Source organism: Spea bombifrons, chromosome 5 (genome assembly GCF_027358695.1).
Source record: "Spea bombifrons isolate aSpeBom1 chromosome 5, aSpeBom1.2.pri, whole genome shotgun sequence".
In the NCBI taxonomy this organism is placed as follows: domain Eukaryota; kingdom Metazoa; phylum Chordata; class Amphibia; order Anura; family Pelobatidae; genus Spea; species Spea bombifrons.
Window position 1 is genome coordinate 11,866,198 of NC_071091.1, and position 19,850 is coordinate 11,886,047.

At 39.4% G+C, this 19,850-nt stretch overlaps 1 protein-coding gene across 1 annotated transcript; it reads left to right on the forward strand.

The window, feature by feature from the left end:
- The first annotated feature begins 2,406 nt into the window (after positions 1–2,406).
- On the forward strand, positions 2,407–13,016 carry LOC128497059 (uncharacterized). The gene is made up of 5 exons (XM_053466928.1): positions 2,407–2,515; positions 2,837–3,407; positions 8,642–9,180; positions 10,258–10,324; positions 11,059–13,016. Exons 2-5 carry the CDS (start codon positions 2,837–2,839, stop codon positions 12,576–12,578), a joined length of 2,697 nt encoding a protein of 898 aa, XP_053322903.1. The 5' UTR covers positions 2,407–2,515; the 3' UTR covers positions 12,579–13,016.
- Positions 13,017–19,850: the final 6,834 nt, after the last annotated feature.

Genomic DNA, 19,850 nt, shown 5'->3' on the forward strand with positions numbered 1-19,850 from the left:
AACGCAAGTGGCCAAGGTTCAAAAAACGAGCATCTCAGCCACCATAGGTTTCTTTATGAACTTAAGGTGTTTTGGAGAGTGTGGGAGAAAATCACAAGCAGAGGTGGATTGAGATCGAGGGGGTCCCTGGGCAACACTGTTATACGGGGCCACCCACCAAATGACTACACAATGTACACATACACCTCAAGAGTTCCCAGGTGTACCGGGTTACAACAGCTAACTAAATGATGACACATAATCGAGTACCCAAACACCTGAGTATAAAACAAATACTTACCTATAGTCATAGAAGCAGACATAGCGCTATACGAATTTACACTGACACACAAAGACATAATGCATATATATGCATAGACATAAATATAAAACAGATATGCAGGCACTTACGAGGTACAGCCATTCTACTTCAAACAGAGACATCCCAACATAAGTACAGACACACTGACTTCCATGATCCTACCTGTACAGAGTGTCTCTGCTCCTGTGACTGCAGGCTGCTGGATTGGGATCCTGACGCAGAAACTCTGAGCCTTGCCTTTCCAAGCAAAGACTCATGCAGCTTCCACCCTTACCGACCTCACGTGACTACAAATGGAACCCCATACACCCCCATCTACGAGCACAACAAGCACCGTGTCCCTGCCAAGTATTTAAATGACAAAGCGAGAGTCACGTCTAACCTGGGGGCGCTGGAGCACGTGCCCATTTTAACACATCGCTGCTCATGAGCTATGTCTGAATTTTGCTTCTGATAACTTGAAGTTTTGTGAATTCGCTTGTGTCTAATGTGACCCATGTATAAATGTGTTTAAGTATCATTTACCTGTTTTTAAATAAAAAAAACACCCTTTTACATGATTTCGACATACTCTCTCCCACAGCTTTACTGTCTACGGTCTTTATGAAATCTGGTTGGGTGTGCTGGGTAATGCAAGGTATTAGCTAAAATATAACCTATAAATTATAAGTGTCCTTAATAGCTTAGGTCCCCACACCTTGGGCTGTCTATAAAGACATAAGCAAGGTTGACGGCTGGAGCAGCAGATTGGGTGTCTATAGAGCAAATTATAATTGAAACTACTATATACCAAAGTGTTTTTTTTTTTTAATATGCATGGGTATACGAGATTTGCATTACTAGACAGTTGGCACAACAATTTGCCTCTGTGGGTCAAAGACTGACTTGGTTTCCCAGTGGAAAACATTCCTCTTTGAATGGCAGCCAAGTAAGCCCCGTGAAGAAGACTTCTGCATTGCCTTCGAGATACATACTAACAATGCTTACCGGTCTCCTTAGGTACCTGGCAAAGCGCTTCAGATTTTTGTCATGCCCATGCTAGAGAAAGAGGCAGTAGTCACCCATCACCAGGAGACTGGCAAAGAGACATCGCAAAGTCCTTAGACACACATATCTGTGAAAAGGAAGGAAAACAGAGGAGCAGAGAGCCTTATACAAATACCGCTTACAAATGGATAACCTCCTTCCCTAGACTACTCACGTATCTTCTAACTTTGGAATTGTTAATCAAAGGGGTACTTTCCTTCCACACCGGGAGACGGAAAAACCATCAGACTGGAATCTACAAGACGATATGTTTGTGAAACCCCACGCTGAGAAGTGGACTTTGTTTGATAAATGTTAGTGTTGTAGGATTTCTACAACACAAATCTTTTTTTTTTTATTTATTTGGAAACGTTTGAGAATCTTTTTTGTTCAGACGCAGGTAAACAAAGAAGAAATTCCCGGCGTTGTCTGCTGACACCGAAAAATGCTGGAATGCTTTACTCTTACGTATAAACCTGTTTTCATTTATACATACGTAAACGTGGAGGTTTTAAGATATACCAACTCGCGGCTTCTGTTTTTGTTTTGGTAAGTGAATTACCTATCGCCATGAAAATGCAGGAAATGGTCGTGAAATCCTATAGCTCTTAAACATTAGGACTATCAAAAAAAAAAAAAGTTTCTTCCAACTTCAGTGAGGTTCGGACAGACGGTCTGAAGACATAGAAGAACAGACAACACAATAAGTTAAAAGCATTCCTCTTGGCTACGATAATTAGTCTAAAACTGGGATTTGGATTAGCTAGCCACTAACATTCAGCCTTATTCTCCGCCATTCACTCGCAGACAGCATGGGGCATCTCTTTCGCACACTGCATTCAACCTTTAGCTTAATTCTCACACACTCGCAAACTTCAGACTGCAAACATTAAGTATATAATAAAGTTATAAATGCGAGCAACGTGCCTTCTTCTGTTCTTGATCGGGATTTCTAAGAAAACCTTAAATCTTATGTTGTAAGGTAAGTTAGCTGGCGAGCAGGGGGTTAAGGGGTGGTCTAAGAAATTCGAAGCTAATGAAGTCTGTGGAATGTTATACTCTACATTCTCCGGCTTTCAGCTTTTCTGTGGAGGTCAGTTTCTTGGGATAGCCTGAGAGCCCTGAACTGAAGACTAGTCATTAAGGATAGGTAACAGCACAGGCGACTTGACTCAGCACGTCTTTAAGGTACTCCCAACAATAGCACTTCTTGCAATATTTTTTTATTCTTAAGGAAAAAGGGTCATTGGGTTTAGCTTTATAAATACTTTTTGTGTTTTATTTCATTTGTTAGTAAGATTGTACTTTGTTTGTATTGTGTACAATGTGAAAAAAACATATAATACAGAGCTGTGATTAGAGGAATACTATGTTACTAATGTCTGACTTAATTGTTTATACTACAGTTCTTTTTATTATTTGTTCATTGTTTATGTATGGCGTAGGCAGGTGAAGGTGTACCACCCCGTAGACCATTACTTATTATGTCTGGCTATTTCTGTTTTGCAGATGGTTTTGCTAAGATGTGAATCCTGTGCATGGCTTAGAGGTCTTCTTTTCCTGATACTTTGCAGCAAGATTCCTGCAGAGAGATGCCTAGGGGGTCCTTCATGTATTACTACCCTGCCAGAGGGGGAACAGCAGAGAGCATGTGTGGGGACCAGGTGTTCAGCCAAAACAAACAGGGCTTCTAGGTCTCAGCCTCAGATGCCCAGCAGTGGTGGAAACCTGCAGCCTGGAAGAGGTCCACAGCAACCTATTGCCTCCACCACTGAAGACCATGCTGGGGTAACTGAAACATGGGGGTTGGCCCAGCAACAAATGAGCAGCAACAGCACCAAAGAATGCAAAGGAATAGAGTGCAAACTGCCCTTGAGGATCCGTCTCAAGTCTAGGTCCCGGGTACCATGCACTGGGGAAGGCTGCCCCCTAGTGGAGGGACAAAAAGACAACCAAGGTTTAGTGCGTTTAACAGACAGGGCAGCTCAGTTCATTGGAGAAGCTCCTGACCTTCAATACTCAACCTCTGAACTAGGAGGTGCCCCACTGGGGGTCCAACTCACATGTGATATCAAGCCAGGTAAGCAGATGACACTGTGTGTCTTGGATATACCGTATTTGCTCGATTATAAGACGAGGTTTTTTTCAGAGCAAATGCTCTGAAAAATACCCCTCGTCTTCTAATCGGGGTCGTCTTCTAATCAGACCTCAAATAGAGGTCTGATTAGGAGACTAAGATCCAGATCCCCCGCACTGCTGCAGGGGACCTGGATCCTCCTGTCTCACCCCCCCCCCATCATACACACACTTACCGGTGCTTCCTTGCTTCCTACTGCGTTGCCGGGGCAGCGGGTTGACGTCTACGCGATCCGCGTAGACAACGTCCGCTGCAGCCGGAAGGAGGTGTGGCTAGCAGCGGGGGTTGTCTGCGTCCGTCGCATAGACCTTCCCCGACTGTCAGAGATTAGAGTTCCTTTGATCTCTGACAGCCGGGGAAAGTATACGCGACGGACGCATACAAACCCCCGCTGCTAGCCACACATCCTTCCGGCTGCAGCAGAAGGCGACGTCAACCCGCTGCCCCGGCTGGAAGCACCGGTAAGAGAGGGGGGAAAGCGGGGGAAGGGGGGTGAGAGAGGGGGGGAGAGAGAGAGAGAGAGTGTGTGTGTGTGTGTGTGTGTTAGTTAGTTAAATGGGGGTATAGGGTGTGTGTGTGTGTTAAATGGGGGCATAGGGCATTTCTGGAGTGGCGTTAAGGGGGGATTTAATAGCGCACTCTGCCTCCTGAAATGCCTTATACCTCCCTATATGCCACTCTGCCCCATAATATGCCTTTTAACCCCCTAAATGGCAGAGTGGCATATAGGGGTATAAGGCATTTCTGGAGGCAGAGTGCTCTATATAATGCCTTTTAACTCCCATAATGTCACTCTGCCTCCTGAAATGCCTTATACCTCCCTATATGCCACTCTGCCCCATAATATGCATTTTAACCCCCTAAATGCCAGAATGGGATATAGGGGTATAAGGCATTTCTGGAGGCAGAGTGGCACATAGGGGGTCAAAAGGCATACCATGGGGCACAGTGGCATATAGAGGGTTAAAAGGCATATCATGGGCCACAGTGCCATATTGGAGTGGCAAGCCTGGGGGCAGATGTGCGTAACTGGGGGACAGGTTGGAAAATACAAGAAATAAAAACAAAAAAAATCTTTTTCTCAATCATAGCTTTTATTAAAAAAAATAGTTTACATGAATTAACATTTACTGGTAAAACTTTTTTCCTTTGGGGTCGTCTTATATTCAGGCTTTTTCTTTTTTTCCTAAGTTAATATTCAGATTTTGGGGGGTAGTCTTATAATCAGGGTCGTCTTATAATCGAGCAAATACGGTATCTTCTTTGCATAGTGTTGGCATATCCAACGCATTTCATGTAGCTAAATGGTTATTGATCATATGGCAAAGAAATATTTCATTTATTGATTACATCTATCTCAGACCCGCATGAATGGCTTACAATCTGTTTACCAGGGGAGGCGCAGATACATAGAATGAGATATTTATGTATTAAGGTTATTTTAGCCTTTGTATTAGCTGCTACTACTTGTCATAGGTGGTGTTATTATATAAGATGTTTAAACAGCTATGCTGATGTTTTAAAGTGCCTCTCATACAGAGCTTTACTGTATTTAAAGATGCTATGCCGCTAAGACAAAACACTGATTGCATCTTGCAGAATGCTAAGAAATAAACCATTAGCATATGTCATTTTATTATTTCCTCTAAAGGTTTAATCACACAAAACACCTAGAAGTTAAGATGTTTTCTATGGCAACAACCTATCAGTGACTACCTTTGTGTCACATGGCAGTTAAGCATTCCCAGCAAAAAATGTGAGCCAAACAAAATGATAAAAAAAAAAATTCTGTGATAGATTTGGAATGTTTGCAGCATGTAGTAAAACAAGAAACAAGCAACATTTTGCCGAATATGTGAAACAGCGCGTTTAAAAGAAAGTAACCCACTGAACATATGTTGCATTTCTTGCTTTCTGTATAATTAAGTTTATTGTATCATGGTGGGAACTAACTAGTTAACAAATATATATATAAATATATATATAAAATGCTCAGCTGCATATAGTGTGTCTATAGGCATAGGGTTAATACTGTGTGTGTAGGGGCAATCAGGAGTGCCGCCAATAAATTGTGACCGTGAATGAACCCAGTAGCACCCTGTGTGAGCCAGTGACATATTACCCTGCTAGACACTATACTTTGTTATAGAAAAATTCAATATTAGAATTAATGGGACACTCCACTGTGCCTTACAGGCCACTAATGAGGAATGCATTATTTACTTTAAAATAATACTAATTGAAGGTACTTTCAGGAATCTACAACTCACACCGCTTTCAACTCCTACATCTTCTGACAAATCCCTCCATGCAAATGCAAGGGGGAAAAACATCTTCATTAAAAAAACACTCTGCAGTAAAAGGATATGTGGCTGGGGTGTCCTTTTAAAAATAGGTCTGAACCTAGTTGACAATCAGGCTCCGCAGTGCATCGCTTAATAAATGGGCGATTAGAGATCTCCCTTGTAACTGACTCATTTACTTGTCTTTCATTTAGAATAGCCATACGCCTATCCAATGCATGTTGACATTCTCTCATTGTATTAGCCTCTACCATGTGATATATGTGTTGCGCTGGGATATGACATCATACCCAGGCGCTCGGCAGAGAGAGCAGTGGCGTGGAGGAAGCTAGGGATGGAAGCCAAAGGTGTTGTTGAACTACAGCTCTGAACTAATTTTTGACAACATATCTTAACTTAATCCAGCTTGTAGAATCATGGGAGCCTTTTTCTCAGGCCACCCATGCAGGAAGTCAACCTCTTGAAGCAGTTAAGTGATATAATGCTTTCTAGGAACTGGCATCAATGACGTTCTGTAAAGCCATGAATCATGAACACGTACAGCACGCCCAGTTGGAATTTTCCATAGATGTCAACTAATCATTCCATTGTTTAGAGGGAGAAATGGTGAGATATTTAAAAAAATAATCCTCGTTATATTAACAGAAGACGTGAAAGAAGTAATTTTAAATGCGTGAGCAATGACAGAGATGGGGAAACAAAAATAAACTCAAAGGAAACCCACAGAGAAAGTATAACTTATTGTAGTCCATTATTTATGAGGATATATTGTTTATATCAATCTAAAGTACTCTTAGCACCAGGCAGCTGCGCGGGGTGCCTGAATTTGGGGAGGCGCAGTCAGGTGCTTGTTCTTCTAAGAGAGACAGGTCTTAATGGCAGGACTTAGGACACTTTATTAAGGGCAGATCTACCTTTCTGGAATCTCCCTGCCCCTCTCTTACTTCCCTTGCTGCCCCTTCTAAGAGCTCAGAATGTTTGCTGAGTATGAGTGTATCCCAAGGTTCCACAGCCCTTAATGTCACAATTATGGTAAGTAGACTTGTGCATTATGAATTTAAATTTTACTAAAATTTGCCAATTACGTTAATTCGTAAAGGAGGAGGGACCCCCAACCAACCAAACGAAAAAGTAGCAGAGTGCCCCGCATTTTTGTTTGCATTTCATTGTTTTTTTTTGTTCTCATTCTCTCACTCAAACTCTCACACTCTCTCCTGCTCTCTCTTAACATCTCCCTGCCTTCTCCGCCAATCACTTCCATCTCCCCGTCGCCTTCTCTGCAGCTCCTCTTCTGTCTTCTTTCTAAATGGAAAAGCCCTCTGGATTTCGTCCGAGCTGATAAGGAAGGAAAGAAAATTTGTTGTCCAGAAAAGTATGGCCCAAAAACTAGTTGTTTTTTGGTCCATGTGCACAAGTTTAATAGTTAGAAAAAACGCCAAGGGAAAGAACAAATTGAGGTTAATGAATTAAATTAAGTCAGCACACAGTAATTGTGTACAGATGTCTATAGACATAGTAGAAATGCTATTTAGGATGGAAAATATATGGGGCGTTTAAGAATATTTTTAAAAATGGTGCCATCTGGTCAAAGACCGGCCTTTCAGCATGGGGTTTTTTGCCTTCTTTTGGATCAACAGCAACAAATTAACAGATATAGGAAAGGCTGAACTTGATGGACGCAAGTCTTTTTTCAGTCTATATAACTATGTAACTATGTAATGTAAAGATTTTTAAATTTACTGATTTTTCGTCATTGTTTCTATAGGTTAAATGAGCTCGTAGGCTTGGGTCTAATCCACTCCTAACTTGATCTGACCGTCTTAGAATTCAGCCTTGGGTATTTTAAATAAAATGTCAGTTTCAATTAACGTTTGATCGAGTATTCAAATAAGTACCTTTTAGTGGGCTTCTTTTTATTTGAGCTCATTTTTTGTTGTGGAGTGTTTTTTTTTGTTTTTGAGTGGCTGCTTTCTGCTTCGGTATACATTATCGTGATCAGTCAGAGAAAGCAACATGAGTTCAAAGGTTATTTTTCAATGTATCAAGATGCTTCCCCTGAGGGTTTACAAAATGTGAAGTATTAAGTGACTGCTTGTTTAATTATTCCCTTTTGCCCTGATATGACAACAGACAGGAATAAACGCGTCATTCACCATCTATATATTATATTCCGGGATATGAAATGTTTTTGTTGTAAGGATCCGACTTAGTTTTGACATTTAAACTTTAAACTAATAGACATCCTCTTGGCAAATCAATCAGTGAACCATTTTTTTGTGTCAAAACAGCTTCTTTACTAAATAGACCAAAAATGTTAATGGTGTATTAGGCCCTTCGCTGTGATGTAGTCAACAGCATTTTCAGTTATTTATTGTAAATATTTGGGTTTTTTTTGGCAGTACTAAAAAAGTACTGCTATATCTTGGGTTTTTATTTGGTTTCTAAACAGCTATACTTTTCACATGCAAACATGTTGATTTCATCCTTTTCCATTCCAATACATTAATATACAGGTAGATTATTGAAACCTCATTGGGTGGGATTCTGCTTTTGGTAATAAAGATCCATGAATGTTAATCAGGAGGCTCAATAGCAACTTGGATATTTTCCCAATTCTAATGTTGAGTCTGGAGCTAATGAATTAACCACCTGTGTTTATATGTGGAAATCCTGAAAGTCTTCATTGAATTATAGTTAAGGGTGGGCATTGACAAGTCGTGAAGTAGAAGCAAAACATTTAATGAATGAGGACACGTTTGATTTGACTTTTTAAGCCATTGAGCTGTAATGACACAATCAGACAAAAGAAAAGTTATGTTATTAAAACCCAATGATTCTCGTACTGTCCTCACACTATTTCCATCTGTATTTTAGGAGAAAATGAAGTCCCGTCAGAAGACGCACTGATTCTTCAACTGCAACTTGCAAAAGGCCAAGAGAAATTTGTGGAATCACTAAAAAATCAACAGAAGACAATCACGGAACTGCAACAAAAACTGTCTGAGCAACAAAACCTACTCGTTAGTCAACAGAGAGAAATTATCGAGCAGCAGCGGAAAATGTACGAGCAAATGGATATGATTAAAGTCCAATACAGCATCCTGTTCGATACGGTGAAACAGATGTCTTTCCAGAGTCTACAGGAAGACATTCAGCACTATTTTGAAGCCCATCTTCAAGGAATGCAGAACCAAGTTAGGAATCATCTCCAGAAAACCTATTCTGTGCACAAAGTGGATGTGGATACAAAAGTGATCGATGTGGGAGGACCTGTCCTGGATTGTGGTCACTGTGAAAGTGATGAATTTTGTAGTTTTCAGAAGACACCTCCTCAGTGTGAAAAATGCACTCTATGTCCTCCTGGGTTTTTTCAGCTGTCTGACTGCTCTGAAAATGTTGACCGGATTTGCCAGGTAGGTCGAATATTTGATGGTATTTTATTAAGCCTGGTAAGCATTGTAAATAATGGCAGCTTATTGTATGGAGAACTGTGATTGGCTGTTGCTCCTCCCATTGTCTGTTTTAGTACACTTGCTACTTTCAGTAGAAGTAACCAGGTGGGGAAGAAAGCCTCATTTTCTAACTCCATTTTTATAAGAATTTGATGGCAGATAAGAACCATTTGGCCATCTAGTCTTTTAGTTTTTTCCTGATGTAAAGGCCTTGGTCTCTTCTAAGATTCAGGATAGCTCCATGCCTATCCCATGCCTGTTCCTTCATTGCTTTAGTCTCTACCAGATCTTGCAGAAGGCTGTTCTACTTTCCTTACATTACCTATTGAGTTTGCTCCTGGCCCTCTTGTTTTAGGCTATGACCGCTTGTTCTAACATTTCTCCTTTGAAGTAAACTCTTACCTGTCACTAGTATTATTATTATTGTTAGTTTATGCATTATTTATTATATATTGTTGTGATTTATATTGTCCAGCTCTGCCGCACAGTAAAGGATTGCCACAACAACCATGCACATTTTCTTTGATTACATCTCTCCCTGTCTTATTATGTAGGACGTTGTAGAACATTTCCTAGACACTCCTTGCAAAGACTTTCACTAGTGTTTATTTACAACAGCACCGTTTCTTAGTTTCACAAATATCTTAGAGCAGAGGTGAAATTTAAAACATACCACCGAGAGGCTCAGGTTGGCCATCTGGCACACGGGGCAAATTCATGCTGGGCCAGCGGCTGATAGGGCTGCATGATTACCAATAGGGCCACTCTAGAGAGAGATTGGGTCTTGCCGTGTGTGCGGCCGCTAGCTGGATACCTGTGGCTGCACGCTGTATAAAACATAATGCGTGATATGAGGGGGAAAGCCGAGTACCTTTTTCCTTGACCAGTCAGAATGCTGGGGCCCTGAGGCAATTAGAGCCTTTCTTAAATTGTGGTAACTTTTCAGAACCTGGACAGGAATACAGCCGAGAAAAAGGCTTGCACTTTTTATATGAATGGAACAATCACTTTAAATGGATCAATGTGCTCTTTTTAAAGGATCGTGATGAATGTATGGATTCGCCCAGTATTTGTGGTGAGAGGATCAAGTGTTTAAATACTCCAGGTATGATTTCTACTATATGTGGATACTGGATATGCACCAATGTGTACTTAGTTGATGAACATTTAAAATAATTTTAGAGCTCAGATAGTTTATAAAATGTACATTACTTAGGTTCATTTAAAACTAAATTAAATTTAAATAAGTCACCCTATTTTGTGTTTTAATTGGTTTTCAGAATTTCTCTTTTGTAATTAGTCAGAAATTATTTTTTTTACTACAGTTGTATATTATTGGGTATAATAACTTTTGATAAATGTACAGGGAGTATCTAGCCCTTCAAAAACAAAAAAGGAAAATGTACATGTTCTAAATTCATTTAGAAGTTCGTTGGAATTGTGTGAGTGAAGTCAACTTTGAAAAGTCAATCAGAACGTTCTATAAACAATTCGACGTAATTGCTATTCCAAAATGTTATATAGGTAGGTTAGTTCAACTTAGTATATTGTAGACCTTGTTGGGTAGCAGGTGATTGTCCAAGAAAACAAAAAAAAACATATGAGCCCAAATTTAATGAAATCCAGTTATTATGTGCTTGACACAAGTATATAGATGCATTTGGACATCTGACCATAGATGTTTTAGACCCATCAACTGCATTCAGTGGCTTTGCCAGGGGTCTATACGTTCAGTAAAGTGGATTTTGCATAGTTTACCCAATCACGGACAATGCAAAACATTCTTTAATTATGTAATTATTGTCTATTGAGTATTAAGCTGTTTCTTTTTTTCACCAGGCGGATTTAGATGTCTCGGAGTTGCTGAGAAGGATGCAGCACTGGGGCTTTGTGGCGCTCAGTATTTTTTCAATAAGGAGCTACAGGAATGCCAAGCTTGCTCTGAGTGCGAAGAAGGAGTTGTTGCTTTTGAGTGCACTGCGGATAGTGACACTGTATGCACGACAGCCAGCGAAACTAAGCTAACGGAATCATGGTCCGCTAGCCTTTCCCTGCCCTCCCCGAAGATGGCGAACTCACAAGTGTATCCTGGGTTAAGTTTAAAGATCAAAGAGAAGTTACAGTGCGAAGTTTTGTCACCAGAAGAGAACAAAATAATATTCAAGCAGCATGGTTTATTGTGGGCAGACCTTAATTTTGCAGTAAAGCACAACTGCAGGAATTTTCTACAGCTGTCCCTAAAATTAAATAACAGTGAAGAAGGATACGAGCTCAGTGGTTCTCGGATCGAACAGCCAGAAGGAAAATATTTTCAAAGTGTGAGTATCAGCTGTGCGGCGGAGGTAGAGCCAAGCCAAACATTATCTGTGTTTCTAAAGAGCCCCAACCAGTTCTGCAACCAAAGTAAAGACCTTCACATTTATGACTTGAACACTCCATTTAGCTTGTTTTGGTTATCTCATGACACGGGTGCAGTGGCCATGAGTGCCCAGATGTCAACTGCACTGCATTACCAGACTAATTATAGACCTTCTTTTAAAATCATATCTGTATCTGATCCATACATGATAAGTTTGTCTCATGATGGAAGAAGCATTAAGTTCACGGAAATGGGTGTTGTCAAATTTGTGTTCCATCAAGCTCTCTACTCGATGGGTCCTACGTGTGTCCGCGAGGGCTTCTCGCTGGTTTCCTATATAAATCGCAATGGCACAAACTCGGAACTTTTACAGAACTTTAAATCAGGGGTCAACTACCGAGACACGTCCATATCGGCATCGGGTGCGGCGAAAGTAAGTGCCGGGGATGTCATAAGTTTTGAGATTCAGTCTCCAGCACAGTGCAACGTACGATATTTTGGAGAAAATTCTGGCATGAGCACCTTGAGTCTAATCTGGATCCCTTCCACCATTTCCACCGCTATCACAGCTTCTGTATCGAGTGCGGGTTTACCTACAGGCGCGGTAAGAAACAAGGTTTTAAACTTTCGCCAGGATTCATCCAGTGATAAATTGATCCAGCTTGTTACCTCTGGTCAGCTTGCTCATAAAGCATTCATGTTTACTGAAAGGGGCGCAGCTAGTGTTTCTTTTAATTTGAAGTTAATCCATTCATGCAATGTCATTAAGATTACTCTGAATAAATGGGAAAACGAGCAAGGCCCACCAGGAATAATTTCCCAACAAATTGGTGGTCAGATGCCTGAAGGGAGCCTATGGACAAGTGTTACCCTTCGCTCTTCCTTTGATGTTCAGAACGAGACAAAGATATCAATTTCCCTGGACTGCGTGCGTGGAAGGATCAACCAGATCGCTCATGATCAGGGGACCAACTTATCTATTCTGTGGGTTTCTTCATAGAGTTCTCATAAATGTAAGGTTTTATTGGATAAAGTGCAATGATATTCTACTGTTCTATGATAGAAGCATTGTTTTAATGGTAAGATGAATGGTTTACATTCTTAGAATGATAACTTTGTCATGCCAGTTGCCTAAGATTTAAGCATTTATGGAATCTACAACATGACCACAAATTTATCATTTTTCCTCTAAAAAAAAGTTCAAATGAACCACCCTGTCTCATGATTCTGTCCAGAGTCAACCAATCATATAAAAATGCCTTAGGTTTTTCAGAAAATGCTCGCTGAAAAATAAATGAATACAAAGTCATCGTTGAGGTCAAGTTATTCATGCAACTTTTGTGAGAGGAAGTAAATAGGGGCAAATCAGGCCTGTTTTGTTGGCCAATTATGGTTGTTCCTAGTTTAAAACCAATTAGAGTGTATAAATATCCTTCATAAATGAGCAATTAGGAAAATACACCTTATGACACACATAAAAAACACTTTTTTTTACTTAAATTATACGTCTGGGGAGCATGCATATTGTTTAAATAATATTTTAATAAGCTAACAATAACCAAATTCAAATAGTAAATTGAAACGAAATGTTTGTTTTTGTTATATATATAAATGACTATTTCTATCTTTACTGTGAATAAAGAAGTGATCCTACAGAAAAAATCCATAAAAACAATATGTAAGATTGCAATGATCTGGAATTAAAATGTCAAATATGAGTCTGTTTTATATTATTGTTTTTTTTATTTGTTTAATATATTCTTTCAATAAAAAAATAAAAAATCTAGAAATTTACGAAAAAGAGCACATCTCACTTTCTTATACTAAAATTCTTAACTCATGCCATTTTGGTTATAAAAGTTGCTTTTTGGTTGCTGACATTTTTTCCTGTGCCGTTGGACAGCATTTGTCGCTGGATTCATATTGCGGAGGAATTTTGGCATCTTGAGATGAGCTTTGCCAACTTTACAAGGCAGCAGAGTCCTGTAACGTCACACTTCACCCACGCCACATGTCAGGCAGTCTCGAGGGCATTACGCGCCTTGATATATTTCGGTTTTGTGCCGTCCCTAGCTTAGGACCTGTGGGTGACATCCAGCATGGCGGGACTCTACTACATTTTCCCTTCTATATAAGAAGGTAAATCAAAATGAGAAAAAATAATCTTACTGAAATCAAAATTACCGGTAATATATTTTTGGCAAAACTGAGAAAAAAAAACAAAAAACATTTATTGTTCTGAATGTTACTTAAGCTGTATGTAGAATTATTTTCAACTGTATGCCAGGTTCGTGCTGGACATGTGTTTTTACTTTTTGTTTATTTTTGTGGTGTGCAGAACTATTTACTTTGGAAAGAAAATAACAAAGGAAAACACAAGAAAAGCTTTATTTTGGTATTTTGCCATTTGTTTATAATGTTTTAAGGTTTTCATTTTATCGAAGTCTATTTTACATGGAAGGCAATACATTCCACTGCATGCAAATCAGCGCATGCATTCATGTTGGATCTTAATGTGTGGGAAGTGTGCATTTTGGTGCACTAATTTTGTACATTTAAGAAAATAGATCAATTGATCCATATACTCTAAGAATCAAATGTTTTTCTATTTTTAGGATATCCTGCAACAACGTGTAGTATTTATGAATTTAGGATGTATATATGCCAGAAGGGGGAAAAATCTGGGAATATCAAATCAAGTCCAAACCATAGGGTTCTCCATAGGCTACTGAATTAGAGTCCCCTTATACCTTACATGCTGAATGCGCAGTTGGCTGTGTGACCTACCAATAAGACATTGAATTGCCAGGAATAAGGTAGGTGAACAGGAGGGAAACGGCAGTCTCTCAAATGCCCCTAATTTGTAGAAGATGTTCTGGTAATTGACAGGAGTGCAACAGAAGCCTCCACAAGTTGTGTGGGACATGTACAAGAGACATATGCCTTCACTTGCATTCTAAAATGAGTAATAAGGGCATGTGTGGGAAGCTTCTTGCCTCGGGGAACATGTCCAAGGACCAGCCCTGGCTGAGATAAGTGTTTCTCCTGCTTTCCTTGTTTCCGCTTTATACTGAGAGATGAACATACAACCAACATGTTCCTCCTTTTGTAATGTAAATTGAGCCCCTGTTTAACCTCAATAGGAGGGCCCCGGTATATGTGTCAGCAAGATATTTAGAATATACTTGAAAACACAAAACAGCCCACATATTCCATGGGTGGCCAAAGGCACCAGTTCCTCTCTTATTCTTCCCCTCCACTCTCCCAATCAAAAATCTATCACAGATAAAAAATATACTTTTTTTCGGTAATTGGGAGTAAGTAACCAAGTTATTGCCCAATAATGTTGTTTTATTGGCTCTTGGAAGCAAGAACGTGCCAGTCCATCATTTCTAACAAAGTGATTTACAAAGGGAATGGAACTCTAACAAACATGGGCAATAGCATCAGAGTGGACAAGTATTACCCTCTCTCTATTTGAACAATACTCTTCTAAAGGGTATTAATTAACAATCTGCTGAAGAACGTTAACAATATAAACACATATATTAAACGTAGAAGTACATAGCCATAGACAGCGATAAATCTTTAATGGAATGTTGTGTAACGTGTACCCTTTTTTATAACTATATGTCTAACATTTAGATTTTCTTTTGTAAATATTTTTTGAGTAATCATCAGTATAACGTTGAGACGGTAATAACTATTGTTACATCTGGTCTGCATTTCAGTGCTTCGGGGTATCCTATCACAAGTGTTTTGGTCAGAATGATTATTTTTTTTTTTTTAACAAACACCAATTAAAACAAGGTACAGACTCGACATGATTTATTGAGGGTAAAAGCTAACTGCGTCAGTGCAAATGTAACCTGTTGAGTGAGAGAGACTGGTGGGCATTTCATGTGAATTTGATATTTTTCTGCATATGCTTATCCAGAATATGGAAATCTCCAGGGAGAATTAACAGATTTAAAGCCGATATGATCAGTAAAGCATAACAAATGTTTTTGAGTCAAACATCACAAAACAAATCTATTTAAACCACATGTAAGCAAAATAAAGAATAAAAACAGAGAGAGACACAGCTTTAAAGAATGAACAGGCAGACCATACAAAGAGGGTGGGTGAAATACCCTATTTTTTTCCCATGTTATAGCAGTTTTAGGTTTCAATGGTATTTTATAGGAGAACTCACGCCTTTTTTTGGTGGTACATGGTAATGTGTGCTTTATTGGTAGGTACGTTTTTCATGGGTGCCCTCTGTGCCCAGTAACTTAATTCTTCACAGCTCTTCAGTACTGCCTATCCAAGGCATACTTCGGACTAAATGGGGCAGTACTGTCCTCTACTGACATCAATGGTCCCATACATGAAGTTGCGTATTTTCAAAAATAAAGCCACATTTTGTAGCCTTTTCAGCACTACGAGGCTTTGTGTATATATATATATATATATATATATATATATATATATATATATATATATATATGCAACTATGATGCAAGCTATATGGCTTGTAAAGTAATTGCTGCTGTGTTCCGATCTCTAGGAGGCTTACAGGCAATGAGGGCAAAGTTGGAGAATGTCATGGGATCATGGGTAGGTTTAGTACTCACATGAAACATTAATGTAAGAAAAATCAAATAGCTATGGGAATGTAAGATAAGAAATTAAGTATGCATTACTTACTTTTAATGAATTACGAAAAAATATTGGGCAGGCTTCTGATGGTTCCCTTATTAATATTATTATTGTAATTATTATTTATTGTTTTAAATACCACCATCATATTCTGCAGCAATGTACACAGAACATGCGTAACATAACAAGCTGACTTAGAGAAACAAGAGGTAACGAGTTTCAAAGATATATAGAGAGTTTTATGTCTAAAATATATTTTTGGGGAAATTGTAATAATAACTATACATATTGTTAATTTTCAATAAATATGCACCGCTTAGCATTACCGCCATGATTATTAGCATTTATGTGTATACTATTAGACTAAGAATTTCTGGATCACTTTTCACAAGGTAATGTTATAATATTTTTTTTAATTCAAATCTGTTATACATGAATTAAATAGGTCTATGTCCAGGGCATCACAATGTATCCTGAGCTCAGCATCAATAAAGAAATGCTGGAGAGAATTTCTTTTTCCAAAAGGACAAAGGCGGAATGACCAATATCAGCTGTAATTCACATGCTGGAGGCTTGGATCTGTGTTCCCAGACTTATCACCGCTGGCCTATAATCAATGACATCAAAGGCTGGAGTGTTTGTGTCGCAAGCAACAACAAACAGCAAAGGTCAGGATCCGCATGTACCCTAAGGACCTAAAGGACAGGACATAAAAGTAATTACAGTAAGGGGAAAATTCTATCTAACCTCAAACCTTGTGGGAAAAAATAATTAAAGGGGGTTGTAATATGTCATAAAACACACTAATCAATATTAGTAATTTTGGCTTACCTGCTAACATTTCAAATGTATATTAAGGGAATGAAAACAACGAAAGTATTGAACTCTGTATTCCATGTAAGGCAGAATTAGTTATCCACACATGTTTATTTGAAATCCCTCAATAGGTTTACATTTAAAAGCATGAGAACTAGTTTGCTAGTTGTGATCAGAACCATGTATGTAATTTTTAATAAATGCCCCAGAAACCTCCGCGGACACTAAGAGCGGTCTGTCAGTAACTAGTAACCACCAGCAATTTTACCAGTAGGTGTATCCAGCAGTTACCAGGATAAGTCTCAACGGCAATCTCAATAGCAGGTAGTAGGAGCAGTCTAGCCAGCTTTCTCAGAGAAGTCTAAAGAGCAGTTTCTATTTCAATTCAATTGGCAGTTACTAGGCTCAGACTCTTTCAGACACACCACACATTCACCCAATGTTGTCAGGGATTTTTGCCACCTTAGGCAAACACAATTTTGCCGCCCCTGGCTCCACCCCCACAAACCACTCCCCTTTTGCCACACCCACACCCACTCCTCCCCACAGTGACCACAAGCCGCGGCCGTGCTTCTAATGAATGACCGCGGCCGGCGGCTCACGGCTGCAGGCTGCGCGGCTGCCGGCGCCCCCTCCAAGTAGCCGGCCCTGGATGTTGCCACAGCATTTGTCCAGCGACTGGATATGTCCAGCTGCAGGCTATGTGAACATAAAAATGTAGCATGCAGCAGCACATATCCAGTCATTAGCCATACTAATGTCATCAGTTGGCCGCCGGCCTAAAGAGGCTAGGGCCAACCCGTCACCTCCATACCTGGGAACTCTCCGGGTTTGACCTGGTGATTGCCGGGTGAGCGCTGCTCCACCGGTGTTCCAGGTCAAGACCCGAATCCTCTGGGTCGCAGGAGCGGGGTCTTGACATTTTTCCAGCTGCTGTCAGCGGGACCACCTGCCGGCGTCAAGGGGGACCGCCCGCTGATGTCAGTGGGCAGTCCTGGCCGCGTCCCGCAAGGGAAGGCTCCGGGTAGCCGGAGCCGAGAAGTTCCCAGGTATGGTCACCTCTAGTCCGGCCTATGTGTAGTAAAACCAACACTCTGTAAGGGTTAAGCTTTAACAACCTTCTCTCTTTCCAGGTTATCAAAATATTGAGGTATGGAAGGGCATTCACAGAGGGACACATGAATTGTCTCGAGCATTGGGTCTCCAGACCGTCTCTTTAAAAAATAATATCAAGAATAATTTTTTAGGGGATCAAGACCAAAAGTTCTAAAAGTATTTGTTCTTTAATTCTAATGCTCATTTCCAAGAAGAGCCAGTATATACAGTTACAGTACTCGCCTTGACTATTTTCTTGATTTTGTTAGATGATCTAAATTGCTAGAAACATCAAACAAAATTAATTTTTGGAGGAATGCGGCATGCATGGAGTTTCAAATTTCCGTTCCATAAAATATAGCCCCTGGCATGTGAACATGTAGTACGTTCACCGACATAATCATATATAGTGGATATTTTTAATCGACGATTATGGTTTATGGAAAGTTAGCCCCAAATGAGCTATAAGGTTATTTATCATCCTTTATTCCATGGTTCCTATGTTACATCTGTTCATAATATGACGTGATCTTGTTAAAAAAAAAAAAAAAACATTTTTAATCAAATAACCAATATATCCAAATAGACAAGTTAGAAAAGACAGTGATACATTTATCAAGGATTTTGTCATATTTGGGGCTAACTTTCCATAAACTATAATCGTCGATTGTCTAAATTGAATCTCAATCCCAAGGACCCTGATGTGTTGTTGTGACAGATAACCCGATTCGTGGTAGAGAGCACACGATCCATATGCATCATCCAAGACTTTTGACTAGATCTGTTTCCTAATCCTTAGCAGACTATTTGCTTCATGTAAATCTGTTGTGCAGATGGAGCCAACTAAAACAAACATGACTCTTTTTTACTCTAAATATCTCTCGCAGGCATTTTTTTTAATGCAGCGCAAATGTAACCAAATACAAAAAAAATATATAAAAGAAAATGGAGTCGATGGATAATAAAGGATAGTTTCACTGGCTTAAGTTAAGGCTTACTGGTAGTTACCTCCGGGTTTTTATACCGTGTAATTGAACAGCAAACCTTGTGCCTTAAAAGAGGACTCCCATCAATTTATTTTCAACATATTTTATTTTATTTACTTCCATTTTTTTTTGTTTTTCAGATTGCAGTGCAGGAATAGAACAGAAAAGAACATATCGAGGGAATGCACCAAAATTAAACTTGTTTACAAAGAAAAATGGCATAAATAACACTATGTATTATCATTTTGTTAATATATAAAAATAAATGAAAGCCATCATAAATAAACATGTTACTTCCAGGATTTACACAAATTGTCTGTATTTGGTTTCCCAATATTCCAACATCTGAGTCCTGCCGTCATCCAAGACTACTATCTTTTCCATAAACTGGTGTGGCCGGCGACACTGTTGTTTACAGTAGCGTGGATACCATGTTGATTTGGCCTCTCGGATTATACCCCACATTTTGTTTACAACGAGATTTGCAATATGTAAGAATTATCATCCCGTCCACTATGTCCATGATACTGGACCTAGTAAAAAAAAAAAATATTCCCCCATGGGATCTTCCCTATCAATTCTGGACTTCCCTTGTAGGTGGGATCAGTTGGAAATGATGGCCTGACCTTGATATTTCAAATACAAAAATCAATGAGTTATGAGATCTGGTATTGGTCCTTGATTTACACTGGAAAATAATGGATATTGAGCCTAATTAACTAAGCTAGAAGCCA

Coding starts and splice junctions, on each gene's coding strand:
- LOC128497059 (XM_053466928.1), top strand. CDS start 2,837: ATGGTTTTGCTAAGATGTGAATCCTGTGCATGGCTTAGAGGTCTTCTT. Junction 3,408..8,641: donor CACATGTGATATCAAGCCAG/GTAAGCAGATGA, acceptor TCTGTATTTTAG/GAGAAAATGAAGTCCCGTCA. Junction 9,181..10,257: donor ATGTTGACCGGATTTGCCAG/GTAGGTCGAATA, acceptor CTCTTTTTAAAG/GATCGTGATGAATGTATGGA.